The 18,735-nt window shown below is 37.0% G+C and overlaps 1 protein-coding gene across 3 annotated transcripts in view; it reads right to left on the bottom strand.

Annotated features, from left to right (window-relative positions):
• Positions 1-18,735, bottom strand: part of ZFAT (zinc finger and AT-hook domain containing) — a 75,801-nt gene that overhangs the window by 18,027 nt on the left and 39,039 nt on the right. For all 3 annotated transcript variants that reach the window (XM_074145187.1, XM_074145186.1, XM_074145184.1), the window contains 4 exons: positions 15,077-15,226; positions 12,989-13,162; positions 8,295-8,383; positions 5,619-5,757 (listed from right to left, as the gene is read on the bottom strand). In XM_074145187.1, coding sequence (XP_074001288.1) covers positions 5,619-5,757; positions 8,295-8,383; positions 12,989-13,162; positions 15,077-15,226 — 552 coding nt within the window. The remainder of the gene's footprint in view (positions 1-5,618; positions 5,758-8,294; positions 8,384-12,988; positions 13,163-15,076; positions 15,227-18,735) is intronic.

Raw genomic sequence — 18,735 nt, forward strand, 5'->3', positions numbered from 1 at the left:
ATCCAAAGTTTGACCAAGCCCTCCCCGTTTTTTTCCTTGGCCACAAAAAAGCACTGTAGACCCAGGGGATGCTTCAGGCTGTGCAGAATCATTCCCACAGCCACGACTCTGGTTGAAATTCAGGTTTAGTAGCACCAATGAAGACTAGTCATAATATCCAAGTGCATTTTTTCTCAAGTTTGAGGGTGTCTATGACTTATGTTCTGCTTTAGGCTTGCCATAAAGAAAGCCCAGCACGTTTTAAGTAATTCTGAACTAATGCTTTTGGCCTGTAAATACTCCTTTATTTCAAGTCGCAGAATTACTTAGAGACTATTTTAATGCCTACTCCATTACATATCATTGCAGCTTCAAATGTAAATTGTATGTATAGTCCAAAAATCTACAAAGCAAGTCTCTGACAAGCTTCAGCTTTAAGTATCAGTTCCCTGTTGTCTTGCAAAGCCCTGGTGCCTTCAGGACACAACACAAAACCATCAGGCACTGTAATCTTTGAGTAAGTGCTGGGGTATTTTGTAAGTGCGTATAAAAAACACTGAGATCTTAATATTTAACATACAGAGCAGTGACATACTAATAATTTTTTAAAAAGTTATCTTCTCTAAGACAGCTGTTCTAGTTCTCTCAAGTTTCATACAAACATTAAAGGTTTTTGGTACATTATCAAAGCAAACCAGGGATAGTTAACAGCACAATGTCGTCTTCACCCAACTACCGTTGCCTTTGAGAGTTTCTACTGTTTATTTTAACTAACAAAACTGTAAACCTAAGTTTCCTGCCTATCTACAAAATGATGCATAGCATGAATTTAGCACAATGTTTACTGGCTGAGGATGTAGCTTTATAGGTAAAAAACTGAGCATGACAAAATCATAAGTATCCAATTTACTACACTAGATTAAAAAGCTTTTACTTCTTTTTCTTATGAAAGTCATTTGGTCAAATGTCAGTTGCTTGTAATTATGCAAATAAGTATTTCCCTTTTTTTTCCTCCCTATTGACTAAAGCAGAACAAAAATAATCTGTGTGTGATAAATTGTTGCATTAGGTAAGCAGAACTGCCTCTAACAAACCTAATGGCTAGGGAAGGGCGTCATGCTACTTTAGCAAAGATGCCACCAGATGGCTGTCTCCACATTATCGTGGCAAATGAATCTTGCCCATCATGTTCTAATGCTTCAAATATACTCTCGTAAGCTGGTTATAAGCCAAGTCCTTGTTGCATATAGTCTTTTATGAATAAGGTGATTAGGAAAAGGATTCCGTTTTACAGTAATAGAAACCTACTATATGGTATTCTATCAGGTGAAAGAAATAAACTTTTAATTTTGACAAAACAGAATATACCTACACCCAGTCGCTAGGGTCTTTCACTGACACTTATTATTCCTGTACAATTTCCCCTCTTTGCTCTCAATCTCTGTAAGTCTTCACCAAGCCTCACTATTATAGCAGACGTTCAATACTCCATATCTCTAGACAAAACTGAAATAGTTTCCCTATTAAGGGAAACTCAAGTTCACAAAAGCAAAATACCTTTGTTCAGATTAGGACAAAGATATCACCAGTTACAGAAAACTAAATTAAATCTTCATTTCACACCGATCTGTAGTATTAGGAAAAACCTGGTGTTGTGAAAGAGAGGACACTTTTCCACATTACTTTGATATTGAAACTATTATAACAATACACCAGATAAATTAAAGCTGTAACTTTTGTCGTTATTACTTTAATTAAAGAACAAATAATGGAAGCATAGAATTAAACTGGTAATATATAACTCCACATCAGTGACCTCATATGAAAGCTCAGGAAAATTAATTTCTAGGCTATTCTTTAAAGTAATGGGTAACATACAAAGAAAGTCAATGAATTACACACATCTATTTTCAATAACAAAACTGATGTTTGCAATAAAATAATGCACACAAATATTATGCAGCTGTACAACTTTTTTCTATCACGGCATTGACACATGCTCTCCAAACAGTTTATTTACTGGCCTAAAATCTCCATAAGACAACTATTATTTTTATGTTAAAAGAAAGCATGTGGTATAATAGAACACAGAGGCCACAACTGGATCACCATGTATGTACTGCACAAACACAAACAGAAAATCCATCTCCCAGAGAGCAAAGAAATACGTAAACAAAACAATGGTTAGTAGGGAATATCGGTGAAAAGAAATGATTTCTGGAAAAATTTTATGTGACTTGCCCAGCACAAAGCAAATGAAACTAAACAAGGAAGCTATCAAATGAGCAAGTAGCCAGGGTCTCATAAAAAACTAGTGGGTAATACATATATAATACTCTTGTCTCCTATGTAGAATATATCCAATTCTTACAGTATTTCTTTTCCTTTATTACTTTAAAACACTGTAATAAATGTCAAGATCATAGACTTCTATTTAAACCAACGAACCTACCAAAAAAACCACCCCCAACATTCTTCTGATCCTGGTTGATCCTAATTTCTAATATAAGCACAGAAATTAAAACACTGCTGTCTATCCCTGGAAATGCCATTGCTCAAATGAGCACGTTCCCACTTCTATTCTATGAATCATTCATTTCTTTATAAACTCATTCGAGGAATCTTGAACAGAGTCCAGCAATTTACATTCATATAAATATTTCCAATTAAGATTATTCGTAATGTCTGCAATGCAGTCAAAAATCAGTTGAGAGCGGAGAAGAGAAGATGAGCAAGTGTGAGGCAATTTACCTCGGGCTCCGTGTGTAACAGAACAAGCAGAATACAAAACCACAAATAGATATAGACAGCTTTTATTAGACGTTAATCTTTGTTAGTTCCCTTCTCAAACCCTTTTTTCTCTAAACCCTTTCACTTGCTGGCTCTCCCACCTTTCCCTTTTTGTCTATAGTCCTTTAATTTCAAAGGACTTGTTTAATATCAGGTCTGAAGAGTCTTCTTCCCTTATATGAATACATGAATAATTTTCCAAAATTGCCTTGCAGATCTATGAACACAGTAAATTGAAACTTGATAGAGGCTAGTCAGGCAGCAAGTGCTGGCCCAAGCCACTCAGAAACACACACCTTCTCATGCTGCATAATAGGTCCACAATAATCCGTTAGTGCTGTGTGACCCAGATACAGAAGATCTTCTGATTCCAAAATCAGGAAAATTTTTATTAACTTCAACAAGACTCACGTTTATCAAGTCCAAACGCAAATCCTAATTAACTCAAGTCTTCCACAAGGAGCACTTTTTCTTCCCCAGTGAGATACCAAAACACTGAGAAAAACTGACATTTCTACAGCGTGGTAAGAAGTCTGTAGGTCTCATGTTTTTATTTTGAGCCCACGAATAAAACCCGTATGATGTGTCATATAGCAGCAAATGGTGGCAAAGGAAGTCGCATGTGGGAAAAATGCACCTACGAACATGGCTTTCTTCACGGCAGAGTCCTGATAAGAGGCCCTGACTTCATAGCTCCTACATGGGAGGATTTGAAGCCCCTTTGCTGCTCTAAAACTCCAGGCAGCAGGGGAAGACGTGGAAAGCTGGCACAGCTCTAAAGGTAGCACAGGGAATATAAATGCTGTGTAAGGAAAGGAAGAGAAAGAAGGATGCAAAGTCAGAGATGGAAATAATGTAATAGAACATCTTAGCTGGAAGGGACCTACGACGATCATCTAGTCCAACTGCCTGACTGCTTCAGGGCTGACGAAAAGTTAAAGCATATTTGTTTTTCTCTTCCCCCTGACATTCCATTAGCTCTTAATGTTGAATTTTCGATCCTCCCAAAATCCTTGTTGCCTCCAATTAGTTTATCTGTGACAGCAATTTCTCTAATTAACCAGGTGTCTATATCTAATTAGTTTTATTTGTCTTTATCTTTGTGAGGTATGACTGTAGTTTTACACAGACAGCAGTAACAAGCAGTCGTTCTAGGCAGAATGAGATATTTAGGGCTTTAACACAGAAATGTGATGTAGAGGAACGCAGGCGTGGTATGACATCCTTGGGAGGCAGAGACCCAAGTGGCAGCAGAGAGGAGGTGCGAGAAGAAGCGCGGCACAAGCTCGGCACTGAGAACCCACAGCTATAAACAACTCAGAACTGATCAGTTAAGAATATGCAAATCCAGAGCTGGATAAAACTGGTTTCAGGGACAACAGAAATAGAAGAAATAGATTTCTAGAAACAGAAAAATGAGGAGCACCCTAAACAGTAAATTTGGATTTAATCTGCAGCTACAGACCAATGAAAAAGAAAAGCATAGATGCGTGTAACCAAACACATAACAATGGCTCCAGCTGGGAGAGGAAGATCACACAATCACAGAATCCTTTAGGTTGGAAAAGACCTTTAAGATCTTCAAGTCCAATCATTAACCTAGCACTGCTAAGTTCTCCACTAAACCACGTCCCAAAGAACCACCTCTACACGTCTTTTAAATACCTCCAGGGATGGTGACTAAACCACTTCCCTGGGCAGCCTGTTCCAATGTTTACCAACCCTTTCACTGAAGAAATTTTTCTCAATATCCATCCTAAACCTCCCATGGCATAACCTGAGGCCATCTTCTCTTGTTCTATCACTTGTTACTTGGGAGAAGAGACCGACCCCCTTCTCGCTGCACCCTCCTTTCAGGTAGTTGTAGACAGCGATAAGGTCTCCCCTCAGCCTCCTTTTCTCCAGGCTGAACAACCCCAGTTCACTCAGCTGCTCCTCATAAGACTTGTTCTCCAGACCCGCTTCTCTGGACATCGAAATGAACATCATACTTCTCCCAGTGAAGAACTCCAGATGCTGACAACTTACACAAACCCCCATCCCAAAGCCAATATCAGATGGCAACCACCCATCTTAGGACTCAGAGAAACAGTGGAAGGGTGACCATAGCACCAGCAAAAGGAGTAGAAACTAAGAAGCGTGTGTGTGTTACCATTCTAATTGAAACAATAATACTATTGACACTTTTTCTGTATATAAGTATTCTAACTACATTTTTTTTTTTTTTTAATAATAATTGGATCTAGACTAATGGTGTTTCTTGAACTAGGCTGTTAAGTATAATATTGCTATAATACTAGCAATAAATTCTTGGCTTTACTTACACAGATAAAGTGTGCTTCCTTTGCCCATAAACAAGATTCTGAGCATAACAACTTCTAACCTGTTTCATCCGTGCTCTCTTTTCCCCACCATTTCTCTAGTGGGGGAATAATTTGCTGCCATTTACTCTTCAGTCTCTTTCCTTACATTTGCTCAACCTTATTTTTAGTTCAACCTTGCAAAACTGTCATAGAAATTTATCAGTAGAACGATATATATTTATCATTCATTTCAACACATAGTGACACTTTACTTAAAAAAGGAGACAAACAAGTGAAAACGATAAATGTATGCAACAATGAACAGCACAGGCAAGGTGAATCACAACTTTGGTTCATCCACCCTTGGAAACCAAGAACAAAGGACACTGAATGAAGGATAAAGGGCGGCCATTTCAGAATTACTAAAAAGAAGTTATGATTTACCACATAACACCCACCAAACTGAGGAAAACATATCACACGAAAGTTTACCTTTACACTAAGTTTGCTTCAGCAATAAAAATAACTTATATGGTGGAAATGTACCTTGTTGGATAAGGGCTTCTGCTGCAGGCTCCCCAGAACCTACATTTACATACTCTTCATTGGGATGCTTTCTGTTGTAATGCCTCTTCAGGGAACCAGATATGTTGCAGGAATAGTGGCAATGTGCACAACGGAAAGGCTGGGAGCAAAACCAAAAATGTTAGAACATATTTCCTGACCTCTTCAGGATACAGGTCTAAGCTGCAATGTTTTGATCCCAAGAAACCATGTTCATTTCTGGTTTAGTAATATTCCAAGGAGACCTTCCAAAATTCAATATAAATTGAAGTCGTAACTAAACATTACCTAAAATTTGGTACTTTTTATTATGTGCAAGACACCAAGTATTCTCAACATTATAAGATTATTACCTACTTTTCGTAATTCAGTAAACTGTGTCTTTTCATAATTGATGATCACAGGTCTGACCACGTGGAGACTTTCTACTACAAGGAAATGACTCAGCTGCCGTGAGCTTTGGTCTGAAAAGGGGGAGTAAGAGAGCTAAAATAACTGAAGGTACAATATGATTGCATAGCCAGCCTAATTTAACAGATAACTGTACCTGACAGGGTTGATCTATTCCATTTCCTTTCCTTCTCTCTCCAACATGCTCCCAACTGCTTCCCTTTCACTGGCACTTGCATTCACCTGACCACTTGGTGAGCTAAGTTTTGGGAACTAAATTAATTCATTTTTAAGAACATACATCTTCCTTCACCTAACAGGGTGAAGGCATATCTAAAGAAAAAAGTTTAGGAAAACAAGCATTTGTGCCTAAAGTTAGCCTTTGAGAATAACCTGCTGAGTCAGATATGTCACAGTTAGAGGAAGCTCGACGCAACGATTAGGGTCCTGGAAAAGAATGCAGGCGTTGACCCAGTCCTTGGGAATAAATCAAGTACCTCCAAATGGGATGCAAAATATTTCATGCACAGCATCCAGGCCCATCTAAAGCTACTCAGCAGAAAATGGTTGGTTCAGAATTGTTTATTAGGAAGCCAAATTTAAAGCAGGGAAATGTCTGCAGTCAGGGTCCATTGACCAGAACACTCCCCTAAGCTTGTTGTTCACGACCTTCCTTCAGGCTCCAAACAGCAAAAATAAGGAAGAAAACCATAACCTTACAATTCAGAGGGTACCGTGACATTCGGCTATTCAGTTTTACAGAGGAGTACTCCCCTTTTCTACTGCTGAAACTGTTTTTCAAGAAAATAATCCAGACAGAGTGCTGTGTTCTTGTTCCGCTCTCTACATACCTGCATGTTGTGTATGTTATCTGCTATCGGATGGCAAATTCATGGAGCTTGGAAACATGATGGATTAAATTATCACTAGGTAGCGTAAGTACTGACATTCCTCTTTGAGTTTGATATGCATGAAAACAACCGTCCCAGAAAGAGGCAACACGCAACCAACAGACAGTTTTTGAACTCCTTTTGACAAATACTCCTGACTGACCTATTTCAGTGTCGATATGGCACTGAATAGCCACGCTTATATGCAGGCTGACAGAGGGCTGAAAAGAGATGCTGAGTCAACAGTTCTAAAGCTGACCCCGAGGTCAGAACCAGCCATATTTCAAGAACTGCACTATGAGTACACTCATCCCGTTAGCCATTAAAAAAAGGAAAATGGAGTATTTCCATTTACAAAAAATCCTTTTAAAAAGGCAATTCCACAGCAAAATTACATACTTAAGAAAGGAAAATTATTTGTTCAAAATGTATCATCTCTTTAGATGACTTGCTTCATTTTCTTCTATGTCGTGTCTTCTAAAATTTGAACCGTGCATCAGACTGTCTTCCTTTCTGCTTTATGGAGGTATGCAGCATCGGTACTTATTAAGAATGGCTGAAGTGTATTGTTTATAGAAACAAAACGATTTGTTAGATAATGAAAGATGTTGCATATGAAAATAGTATGATGTTTTCAATAAGAAATATGCTCATTCCCAAGATAAAATGTTACACTAAAATGAACATTTTCATATATACAAAATGCTGGATTTTTCTGGAACAGAAACTAGTATCATTTCTATTTCCTGAATATAACATTTCACAATTCATTACATCAAGACCTATCATGCTGAGAACCAATGTGAAATTTAGGAATAAAACCATACTACAGTTTATTAAAATAAACCGTATCTCTAATCTAAACACTTCATAGAAACATTAACAATCTTCAAAACTCTTTCCAAGACACGTTTCAGATAAATGAGGAGTTTTAAAATTAATTCCCTTCAATTTTCTTCAAGTATATGAACTCATCTATAGTACATTAGACTGGCAAACTTTCAGAACAAATTAAGGCTGGCAATGAAGACTGATGTATGGGATTCGCTTTCCTACTTCCCTAGGACATTTTAAGGTACACATTAGATTAGTTCTCTCAAGAACTGAAGTAAAAAAACAAACCAGTAATGTTTGTTTTATATTGCAACATAACTTATGTATATTTTTGGCAAGTAAAGATAGTAATTAGAAATTGTTCATGAACAAAATAACCCTATCTCAAAATTCTGTACATAAAGTCAAAATTCCCAGAATATTTAAATGTTAAGATGCCATAATTGTCACCAAACAGAAAAATGTGCCTGTTTCAAAACTGTTGCTGAAGTTCCATGCATTTCTAAATGACTTATCAATAAGCAAGATTTATATGTTTTCTTACCTTGAAAGAGACATGTTGTTCCATATGACGCAGGAGCTGTGGTTTTTGGGCAGCTGTATAGTCACACACTGTACATTTAAACTGCTTTCCTGAAATGGGAATAGAAAACATGGTAACTTTTTTTCTACTTAAGTTTAGAAAACTACTGATTATATTTCCTCATAAAGGTGACTTCCAAAATACTAAGCATGAACAATGAACAACAGTAGAAGTCTGGTACTTGCTCTGCAAAATTTTAGTTAAACAGAGCTAAGAGCAGAGTAAGGAAGAAAAAAAGCTCTATTGTAATCTTTAAATTATAAGCATTAAATAGTGCCCCTGGGATAGTCACTTGGGAAAGAATAAAAAAGAATCTTTATAGTGTAGCCTAAATGGAAGAAAGAAATCAACTATTTACAACTGCAGGCACAGTTATTTTGCTATTTGTAAAGCAGATTTGGAAATCCTTAAGCCACAGATGTTTAGTCACATTCACATGTGGTTTTACCTACTTTTGGCCCAAGCTCTGAATTGTTACAATTCATATACATTTGAATTTTCTTGTGTTTTCCTCTGTAAGTTTTCTTGGTGTACTTCTGGTAGGGTATGACATTGATCTACTATTTTTACCAGAAGATTTGGTTATGTGTTTAGCACTATTCTTTCAATAATGACTCAATATCATAAAAGGGTTTTCTACACTGGTTTAACCCTGGACACAGGGAGAAATAAAATATGCTATAGACAAAAATAAGATTAGAATGGCAATTGCTCCATCAACATCAGATTGAATGATGCCTGCTGGCCGCCTTCATCGTGACAGTTTGTTCTTTCTCATTTAAATCTCTCACATACAGTCACGCAAGGCAAGAGAAAGCACGTACTGGGACCAGTTCACACTTCGTATGCGGTAACTTCCATGCTGGCAGCTACCAAACATGAGGGATAATGGGTAGGTCCTGTGACCTGTTCTTGGAGAAGGGCGATTCGTATTTCTTTATTGTAACTCAGCATAAATTTTCTCAAAATGTATGAAGTTGAAGTAACAGTTGGACTTCTACTCTTCTGCATCGTTTCAAAAAATATCATAGAGTGGCCCGCAAAAAGGGTAAAGACAATGCATAAACATTGCTCCTTCAGATACCAACCCAAAGAGTCATTGAAAGACTCTTATAAGCCATTATAAGAACAGTGGATGTTCTTATATTTTACTGGATACAAATATTTGTTGGTGCACGTGTAAAAGGGAGACCCATCGACTCACTGGAGTTGCTCATTGTGCAAGGACCTTTAGTCCTAACAGTTAAAACTCGGGTGTAGACATGTGTGTGACCCTTTAAGTGTTATGTGCTTGTATGTTTGTGCTTTTATGTATACGTATTTGTTTAGGATACCTTATAGTAAGCTAGTGTGAATCTTGCCATCTTTGAATTTGTAAATAAGTCGCTGAACAACTATTTTGTTAAATCGCCTTGTAAATTCTTACATCTGTTAATGATTAAGTGCTGCTAAAACTTAACTCTTGATCTATCTAGAATCATTTATAAGTTTCAAATTGCTACTAAATCATAACTGTGTCAAATACTTCCATCCACAACACAGAGTCAATGAAATTTATATATATATTGCTTTGTGAAAAAAACCCATCACTTCACTTCAGAAGTGTCATCCAAAGAAGGGTGTTGCTCTAAGTTCTACAGACAAGACATTACACTTGACATTTCTTTACATGCCTGTGAGCTTTCTAGTCAGGCATCAATACTGAGGGCACTAACCCTCCAACCTGAAATAGCAATAATAAAATCAAAGAACCAGAACTGGAATTTCAACAAATGAAAGATGATGCTCAGAACATTCAGTCTAAAATAAAGTCAATATTTTTAACAATGGGCATGATTAATGACTATGATAATTTACTTAGAATTCAGATGGATGCCCTGTCATATGAAGCCTTTAAATCAAGTCTGATTAGCCCTTCCTAAAAAGACACACTACAATCCAGCAGAAACGTGATGCAAAATTATTAGATTAAGTTATGGCCTATACTCTGAAAGAGATCAGACTTTGTGATTCTACAAGTCTGCTTTTGGCCTAAAATCATTAGTCTGAGTCCTTCTTAAGGCAAGATGGTCAGACTTTGTCATTATATATTTTTAAGATTCTCTAATAGGAATGAATTCTCTCTGACATTTTCAAGAAACATCTGTTGCTGTTTGTGGCTTTGCAAAGACTGAAACTCCCAAACATATTACCATTCTGTGGGTTTCTCTTACTTTCCCTTCAAAGCATTCTCTCTCCCAATCTTTTTTTTTTCTTATGTCTTAAAACAACATAATTTCCTTCCTTTTATTCTCTGGGTTTCATACTCCCTTTCTCCATATTTTGGCTTTAAGACTCCTATCAGACCTGCTACCTCTAGCCACATTACAAGGTGTATGAAATACAGAAAGACTGCATTCCTGTATTAAATGCCCATGGCTGGCAAACTGTATTTGCCTGACGTGGAATAAGTATGTGCTAAAAACTACTCCAAAAGGAGAAGAACCAAAAGGAAGGATGGAGAAGTACAATACAGAATATTCTGTATTATCCCGAAGAGATCAAGTTTCTTCAGATTCTGGATCTTGCTCAAAAAAGTTACAAGCATTTTATACTGAGTGTGAAATTTTCCATAAAACACAGCTAAGAAAAACCTTAAGACAATTTCTGATATCTAATTAAAGTAATGAAAACCAGGTTTTCTGGTTTATTTCTAATCACAAACAGCAATAAGCCTGGACTATGGAACTGTTTTCTATCAGATGTCTGTCTTCTCCAGAAGAATAAAGCAGATAGAAAACTCCTTTATATTCCACTAGTTAAACTGACCTTGCAGGGCTGATATTTGAACAAAAATTGCCTGGATTCGTAAGTCAGGAAGACAAGACTCATAAACAGCGCATCTTTCAAATTCATTTGTTTATGAAATAACTGAAGAACACTAGACGTGTGCTAGTAAGAGCTTCTGAAGTGCTGTCACTATAGAAAGGGACACCGGGCAAAGAGAAATTGCCAGCATTCAAAAGGCTGAAAGTCCCTTGACAAATCATATATTACATTCTTAGTGACAAATGCTGTCTTTTTTTTCACAAGTGTTAGAAACGCATGAAGAGTTCACTGGGGAGGACTTAGCGAGGAAAATTATCTAAGACTCTGCAGACAGTAAGATTCTGTTCCAACTGGAGTCAACAGCAAAATGCATTTTCCAAAGGTAAAGGGAAATTTCCTGGAAGTGCGAAAAGCAAGGCAAAAGAGCATAAAGTATTGGATTCGTTTACATCAGTCAAAAAGGAAGGTGGATCAACAAGTTATTGCAGAATATGATGACAGTTCGAAGGCAGATGAAAAAGGCTCCCGGTAACAACATCACCTCTAGAGTCAAAGCTTCAGCCTGACCAAACAGTAAACGATCAGAGAATATAGTTCCTTGCATGCAATTAAATGTTTAAATTAAATGTTTAAAACTAACTTCACACCTTTAAACCAAATCCAGGCAAGGCTAGTTCCCCCATGACCATACTCCTCTTCTTAGCAGTGCCACATTTTCAAAGCAGCCTCAGAAGAATTGCAATACTTACTTACACACTATTTTTTTTTTTTCAAGAAATAGAACTAACTCACAGGTAAAAATAAATTCAACTTCCATTGCTGAATTTCTCACTATTTGGACATGCCAGATGGTGAAAACAAAACAGAAAGGTTTTGAAATGAAACCCCATGCAGGGATATTTTTACGGCACCATACAAAGAGGCCTTTTTTTTTTTTTTTCTTTATAGTCTGATCATGCTCCAAATTTCCTTTTAATTCAAATACAACCTGCCTCCTTCTCCCAGCCAGGAATCAGCTGGGGATTGCATTTGATAAGTAAAATCATTGATTCCTGCATATGAAGTTTAGATGTATGTGCAACTTCTGATTGTTATTGACCAAGTTGTTTCAAATTATTAGAAAGTATTTTTTGAGTAACAAGTGATTTACTGACTCATGGTAATACTACAGTAACTATATGCTTCCTATAATACATATCATATCACTGTAAAAAGGGTCATCTCTTTCACTAATATTATACATAGATATAAGCATACATAAAAATAAAACTTCACATATTCTAAAGATGTAACACAGCACATGCGCTTTCTTTGTAAGGACAATGCTAATGAATATGCAAAAAAATTTTTAAAAGAATTTAAATGACATGGTCAATAAAGAGTGGAATGAGATTTCACAAGGTTGCATGAGTAAAAAAGATGAAGCTACTGTGTCAAAATGAAGGTCTGTAAAACTTGTCTTGCTAAATCATTTACTTCACTTACATAATCACAGATGAATAAAGTACTGTTGCGTCCAAATTTTGAAATAAAAGACGGTGTTTTTCTGGACTTGCATCTCACTTTTTTCTGCTACCATCACAGAAATATTAAGTTCACGGAGCAAACACTTGTGCTGCACGTGTGCTTGTAGGGAATACGTTATGTGCTCAGGTTTGACATTGACTGGACCTGGGGACACAGAGCTGCAGCAGCCTGGCTACTGGGCTATCGGATTTGGCAACTCCTAACAATATTCTCATAGAAGGAAGCAGTGTTCAACCTAAAAACACTTGTTATAAGGTCCTATAGTACAGCCAGCATTTATTGCCCTAAAATAAACTTGGATTTAACAAACATGCACTTACCATCAGCAGTATGGAGGAGCTTATGGCTCTTCAAAGTGCCTTTTGATTTGAACTTTTTCCCACACATATCACAAAGGTGCGTTTTCTCAGTGCTGTGACGATTCATATGGGCTTTCAAGTTACTCTTGCTGCGAGCGGCATACTCACAGAGAGAGCATTTGAAGGGTTTGACACCTAAAAATAAAAAATATATACCATGAAACAACCAAGCTGTAGCTTTTGATGAGAGGCTGGACATTTGCTTGAAAGAAATTTCAGATCATGTGAGCAACATAACACAAAAAAGGTCACAGTTTTAAATATCTGCGTGTAAGAAATTTCATGTATAGCTTCTGTGTAAATGATACTGAGCTCTTGACAGCATCATTTAACTTACTAAGGAAAGGAGAGATTCTTTTAGAATTAAATACTTCCCTACTGAAGCCAGGTACCGAGTTTAACCGAGCAAATAGAAATGTTTGGGTCTTGGTATGTCCAACCTTCATTTAAAAGTAGAATCCAGACTGCCTAAATGGATGCCTAGCTGGAGTACATTCCAAATCCCCCTCTAGAAGTCATCAGATAACTATCATTCTCTATACTCTACAATAAAGTATGAAGAAACCTATTTTAGGAGGACTGGTTCATTAGGTACTTAATATGTAAGCCCAAGTTAAATGTGCAAAGCTGTGTTTTATTGTTAATTAGCATCACATTGGCTAATGGCTCACGCAGTAGCACTTCCCCCCCCACCCCTTACTAAGATGCAAGCAATTCCGATTTTGCTTCTCTCAAAGTTCTCTCATGTAATAGAGATACACACAGCATGTCATCTAGCAGAAGGTCTACAAGAACAAAGTAAATCCTTCAAAGAAAAGTTGAATAAATCTGAACTGGCAGAGTGGTTCAACAGTTTCATGAGGCTCTGGCAGTTTTAGATTGATATTCATGACCTTAAAACTAGATTTACAAGCATGAGGAATTACAGCCTACTTTAAGCAGACTTGATTGAAAACTTTGATTTTAGAATAAATTTCCATTCACCTCTTTCTCCTGTTAGTTAGATGAGGCGAGTTCCAAGCTTTTTGGGCAGAATAAATGAACTGTATCTATGGAATACGTAAGTAATTGCTCTAAGACTATAATTTTGCATTACCTAAACTCCTGAATGGAATAAAGGCTACTGGATCGCTACTATTGTACACAGGCAGGTAAGCTCAGTTAAAGCACTCAAACAAATATGCAGTACTAGTATGAAAGTCTGAACTCCCTGCATGGGAACAAACGCTTTGGAACCAAAACATCAGTTTGAGAGCACCACATCCCATTATCCTCTTTCTGCAGAGGGATGACTTAAGAAGCCAAAATAATGCTCAAATGCCATAGGCAATCTGTTTCATAAATTATTAACTGACTGAAGAGCGTACTGAGTGGTCTTCCACCTGTTATAAAAATAGATAGATTGAGTAGACACAAGATTTTATTGGGCGTAGATTTTAACTCCAAGGGATTTTTAACCTGTGTGTTGCCATGTTACTGGAATTTCTCCCTAAAATGTGATAGATAGGATCAGCATTATCTTACAGGTTTCTCCTCGCTGTTTATGTCCATGTCAGCTAGCTGTCATGCTCAGCATGATTTAATTAAAACACGCACAGAAGTTATATACATATATTAAAGCAACTGCATTTCAATTGTTTTACTAATAGATTTCCAGACCAAGTATTTTTGGAAAAATGTGAAAGCAGCAGCAGTTATTCATGAGAGGTTATAGAAAATTACTTCTTTTAAGAGACTGAGCATTTATTTAATTCACTCCTCACTGGCATTTATTAAAGAATACTTTATGGAGGTTTATGAAAGGGTTTTGGAAAAAAATGGAATCATAAACTTATTAACATTATTTAACATTTAGACTGTCTATTCATATTATCAGCATGCAGTTCCATATGTGTCCTGAGTCTATTAAACTAATTATTTAACCTCTACCGTAGCCTAAAGTTTTTCATTCAGGTATTGTGATAACTTTGAATTCCTTTTTGTGCCACCAAAACTTGTGCAGAATATGAGACTGATTACATGCCCTAAAGCATAAAACCAGAGTTTTACCTTCATGAGCCCAAATATGACGCTGAAGGTCTGATCCATTCTTCATAAAATAAAAATCACAGTAGGGACATTTCACAGCTCGTTTTCCAATAAGTCCTTTCAGCTGAACTCTTCTGCCAAGAATCTCAGAAATAGTAGTCATTGAAACCTCTAAGAGAAAAGTGAAAGGTAATAAAAACCTGAAGGACATGAGGGAATTTGTTCTATGTTATATAAGTAATATTGAAGAGCGAGATCATGATTCACCTCAGCTTTTTTAAAGCCCTACTTCCTCTACTGCCACTTATCTAAGACCTGAGCAAAGAATATAAGGACCTTTTTTCCTCTAGAGCTTCTAGGAAGTTCTGTCCTACCTCTGCTGATCTCTGTACTTAACTGCCTGGCTAGAAAAAATATAATTGAAATATAAAAAAAATCTCGTGTGTGCCACTGTCTTAGAAATCATTTTCCAACAATGAACTTTCCCCATAAGCTAATTTGGCACTTTTTTCTTCACTATTTTCAAAAGATTTTATTCAAGATTTCACTCCAGATTTCCAGATGTCAAGGCTATAATGATCAAAACCCCTGATAATCAGAAACTTTAAAGTTAAAAACAGACTCACGGAACAAATGTGATTGAAAAGGACCTCTAAGGTCACCTGCTCCAAGCAGGGACAACTTTGGACTTCCAACTTCAAAGTTACATCAAGTTGCTCAGGGTCATATCCAATCTTGTTCCAAACATATCCAAAAATGGAAATTCTACAACGTCTCTTGGCCATTCCAGTGTTTGTTGACCTTTACAGTCAAAATTGTTTTCTTAATTTCTAATCAGAATCTCCTTGCATCATCAACTCATGTCCTTAGAACTGTACAGTTCTAAGAAGATTCTGACTCTGTTTTCTTTTTAATCTCCTATTAGATAGCTGAAGACGGCAATTAAGATTCCTCTCCTAGACTTTGCTTATTCAGGTTAAACACACTCAACTCTGTAAGTTTTTCTTTCATAGGAGCTAATGTTTTGGTTGTCACAGTGAAAAAGCTCAAAATAATGAAGCTTAAATTAAAATGACCCAAACACACATGATGAAAATGTTGCCAAATGCTTTTAAAAAATAAATCAAATTACTCAACGCATTTCAGATTAATAAAATGCTATGACTTGACTCAATAAAGGCACAGCAGCCATGCAATCTAAACATTAAGGCATGAAATTTGATTACTTATTCTCAAAATCTCATAAAATTTTAAAGTTACAGTCTAAACTTAGATTTTTACCAAACACAAACTGTCATACCTAGTCTCCTAATTATTGGTCCCAGAGTGGAATCAAAAATCCTGCCTGAATTCATATGTGCAAGGAAAACAACCACAAAAGGGAAATACAAAAACCCACGAACTGAGCAGAGGTATGTTCTAAAGTACCCAAAAAAGAAAAATACAGACACAAGTCTGAACCCTCAGTTGCCTTCTACGGCTTAGATCCTTCATTCATGATTGCAGACTACTGTCTGCTCAGTAGGGATCTGTGAAAGCTGATGCCTCTCATGTCTCAGGACTATCAACAAATTTCATATTAAATCAGACGGTGGATGGAAAGGAAGATAATTCTGAGAGCTGGAACCAGAATCCAAGACTCCTCCTTCACTGCTCTGTACCCAAATCACTCGGCAATAAAGCCAAGCTTTCTTATCTCTTTGGTTTAAAATACTGCTCTACCAAAGTTTACAGAGATTTTTGTCCCACTGCCTTCATGGGACCAGAATTCAACTCCTATTCCCAGCAAACCTAGAAGAGGAAGAAGTACTGTTTAATTTCATATTTTCAACTTGATGAAATAGAAGAGAAAAGAGAAGGGTCATACTGAATGATATTAAGAAAGGAAGGAGAGGGGAGCTCCAGAAATAGCATTTTAATGATGAATATGAAAGGGTTTCAGTTTAAATTAATTTTTGATATGTCGTTTTAGAATTCAATTCCTTTTAACAGTATCCATTTTTCCTTTCATCTTTATTCTTTTCCATTTACATTTTTAAAAACAATTGCACTCACTCCACTGCAGTACTTGATAGTTTATACCATCACACCCCTCACATTTATATGGCTTGCAATTAAGTATGTTGTACGAATAAAGGATTTCCTCCTGATTACAAGGACAGCATGCACAGGAAAAAGATTTGTGCATTAATTCTCCATATATTGAAATAGTGTTGTTGCATAACTACAGCATAGGCATATCTTAGACGTAGTATTTCTTTAGTACCATGGAGATATATCTAATAAATCTAGTATTTTGCTTCTAAGTTCTATTCACCTACAACACAGGAATTAAAAACGAAGACACCAAATAATAGGCTGTGCAGATTTTCTTTTTTAACCTTACTTCTATTATAACCCAGAGTTTAAAGGAACCCACTTTCCTGGATCAAAAAAAAATTACACTATACTTTCAGAAGGATTCAGATACCAAACAAAATGTTCAAAAGTATTCAAATGCATTAGTTTAGCATGTCAGGGCTCCAGAGTTAATTGGTATTTCTGGACCGCAGACACAGCATACACTAATAATTCAGCAGTCAATGGACCAGTGCAGACCAACGGCAACCAGTAAGGGCACAGTACATAATATACTGCTAGTTCACAGATCATGTTATTTAGGGAGGCCTCCTATACTGCCTGACTGAGACAGCATGAAGGCTTTATAGGCACAGCTCTTCAGATTTAATTTCTATGCTTACTGGGTGACATACCTCCTGACTACAGTATAGCACAGAAGCCTTTCCTCATCTCACTTTGCTGCATCAGACATGTCCCCTGACGTATGACAAGCCCTCCAACCACACTGTTGTAGAGTGGTCTGCAAATAAAGAGGTTTGGTAACTAAAGAGCTAAAGCGGGAGTTAGTCTGAAATTACAGTGAAGGGAATTGTTTAAAACACGGGTCTAGCACTACCTAGTGGCCGTAGGAAGGTAAGAGACTACTGCTTTACCTATTAGGTTGTATTTCGTACACAGACAAGAAAAGTTACATAATTTTTATTGGATTTTTCCTTCTCCAAACTCAGTTTGAGCATGGCCAGTGTTTTCTTTCTTAATATCAAATTATTTCAGGTGATAAGTAACACAGTAAATGAGTTAATGATGGCCATTGCAGTCAACTGTGTTTCATCCACAGTAGCAGTGGGCCTTTTATCCAACATAATACAGACACTGAGGAGGAAAGCATAGACACAGAAATGCGGCTCTGCTGAGTTCACATCAGTCAGACTTAAATCACTCCCTGCACCGGTCACTTGGGCACTTTGGCACTGAGTTCCCAAGATTTGAGAAAGGATTGGTTTCTCAGGAATAGCACACTGACTCACTGCACTCATTTTATGTTGCACTTGCACTGATAAATCAGGGCACTAGAATGCAAGGTATAAACACAACTTGAACAGAGTCCAGTGGTTAGCTTGGATCCAGCCGGGCTTCTCAGCTCCAGTTTAACACTGGCCGTACCATATCACAGCTGGTTCGAGTAGATTTCACTTGGCTCTGGACTTAAAGCCCAGGCACACACTAACTGAGCAGGCACAGCCAGCTGAGGGACCTCTGCGTTCATGTGAATTACCTACAGACAAAATAATGGGCAATAAACACATTTCTGTCAGTTTATGTACAGCCGACGGGAATTG

This window comes from Numenius arquata, chromosome 3 (assembly GCF_964106895.1).
Source record: "Numenius arquata chromosome 3, bNumArq3.hap1.1, whole genome shotgun sequence".
Taxonomy (NCBI): domain Eukaryota; kingdom Metazoa; phylum Chordata; class Aves; order Charadriiformes; family Scolopacidae; genus Numenius; species Numenius arquata.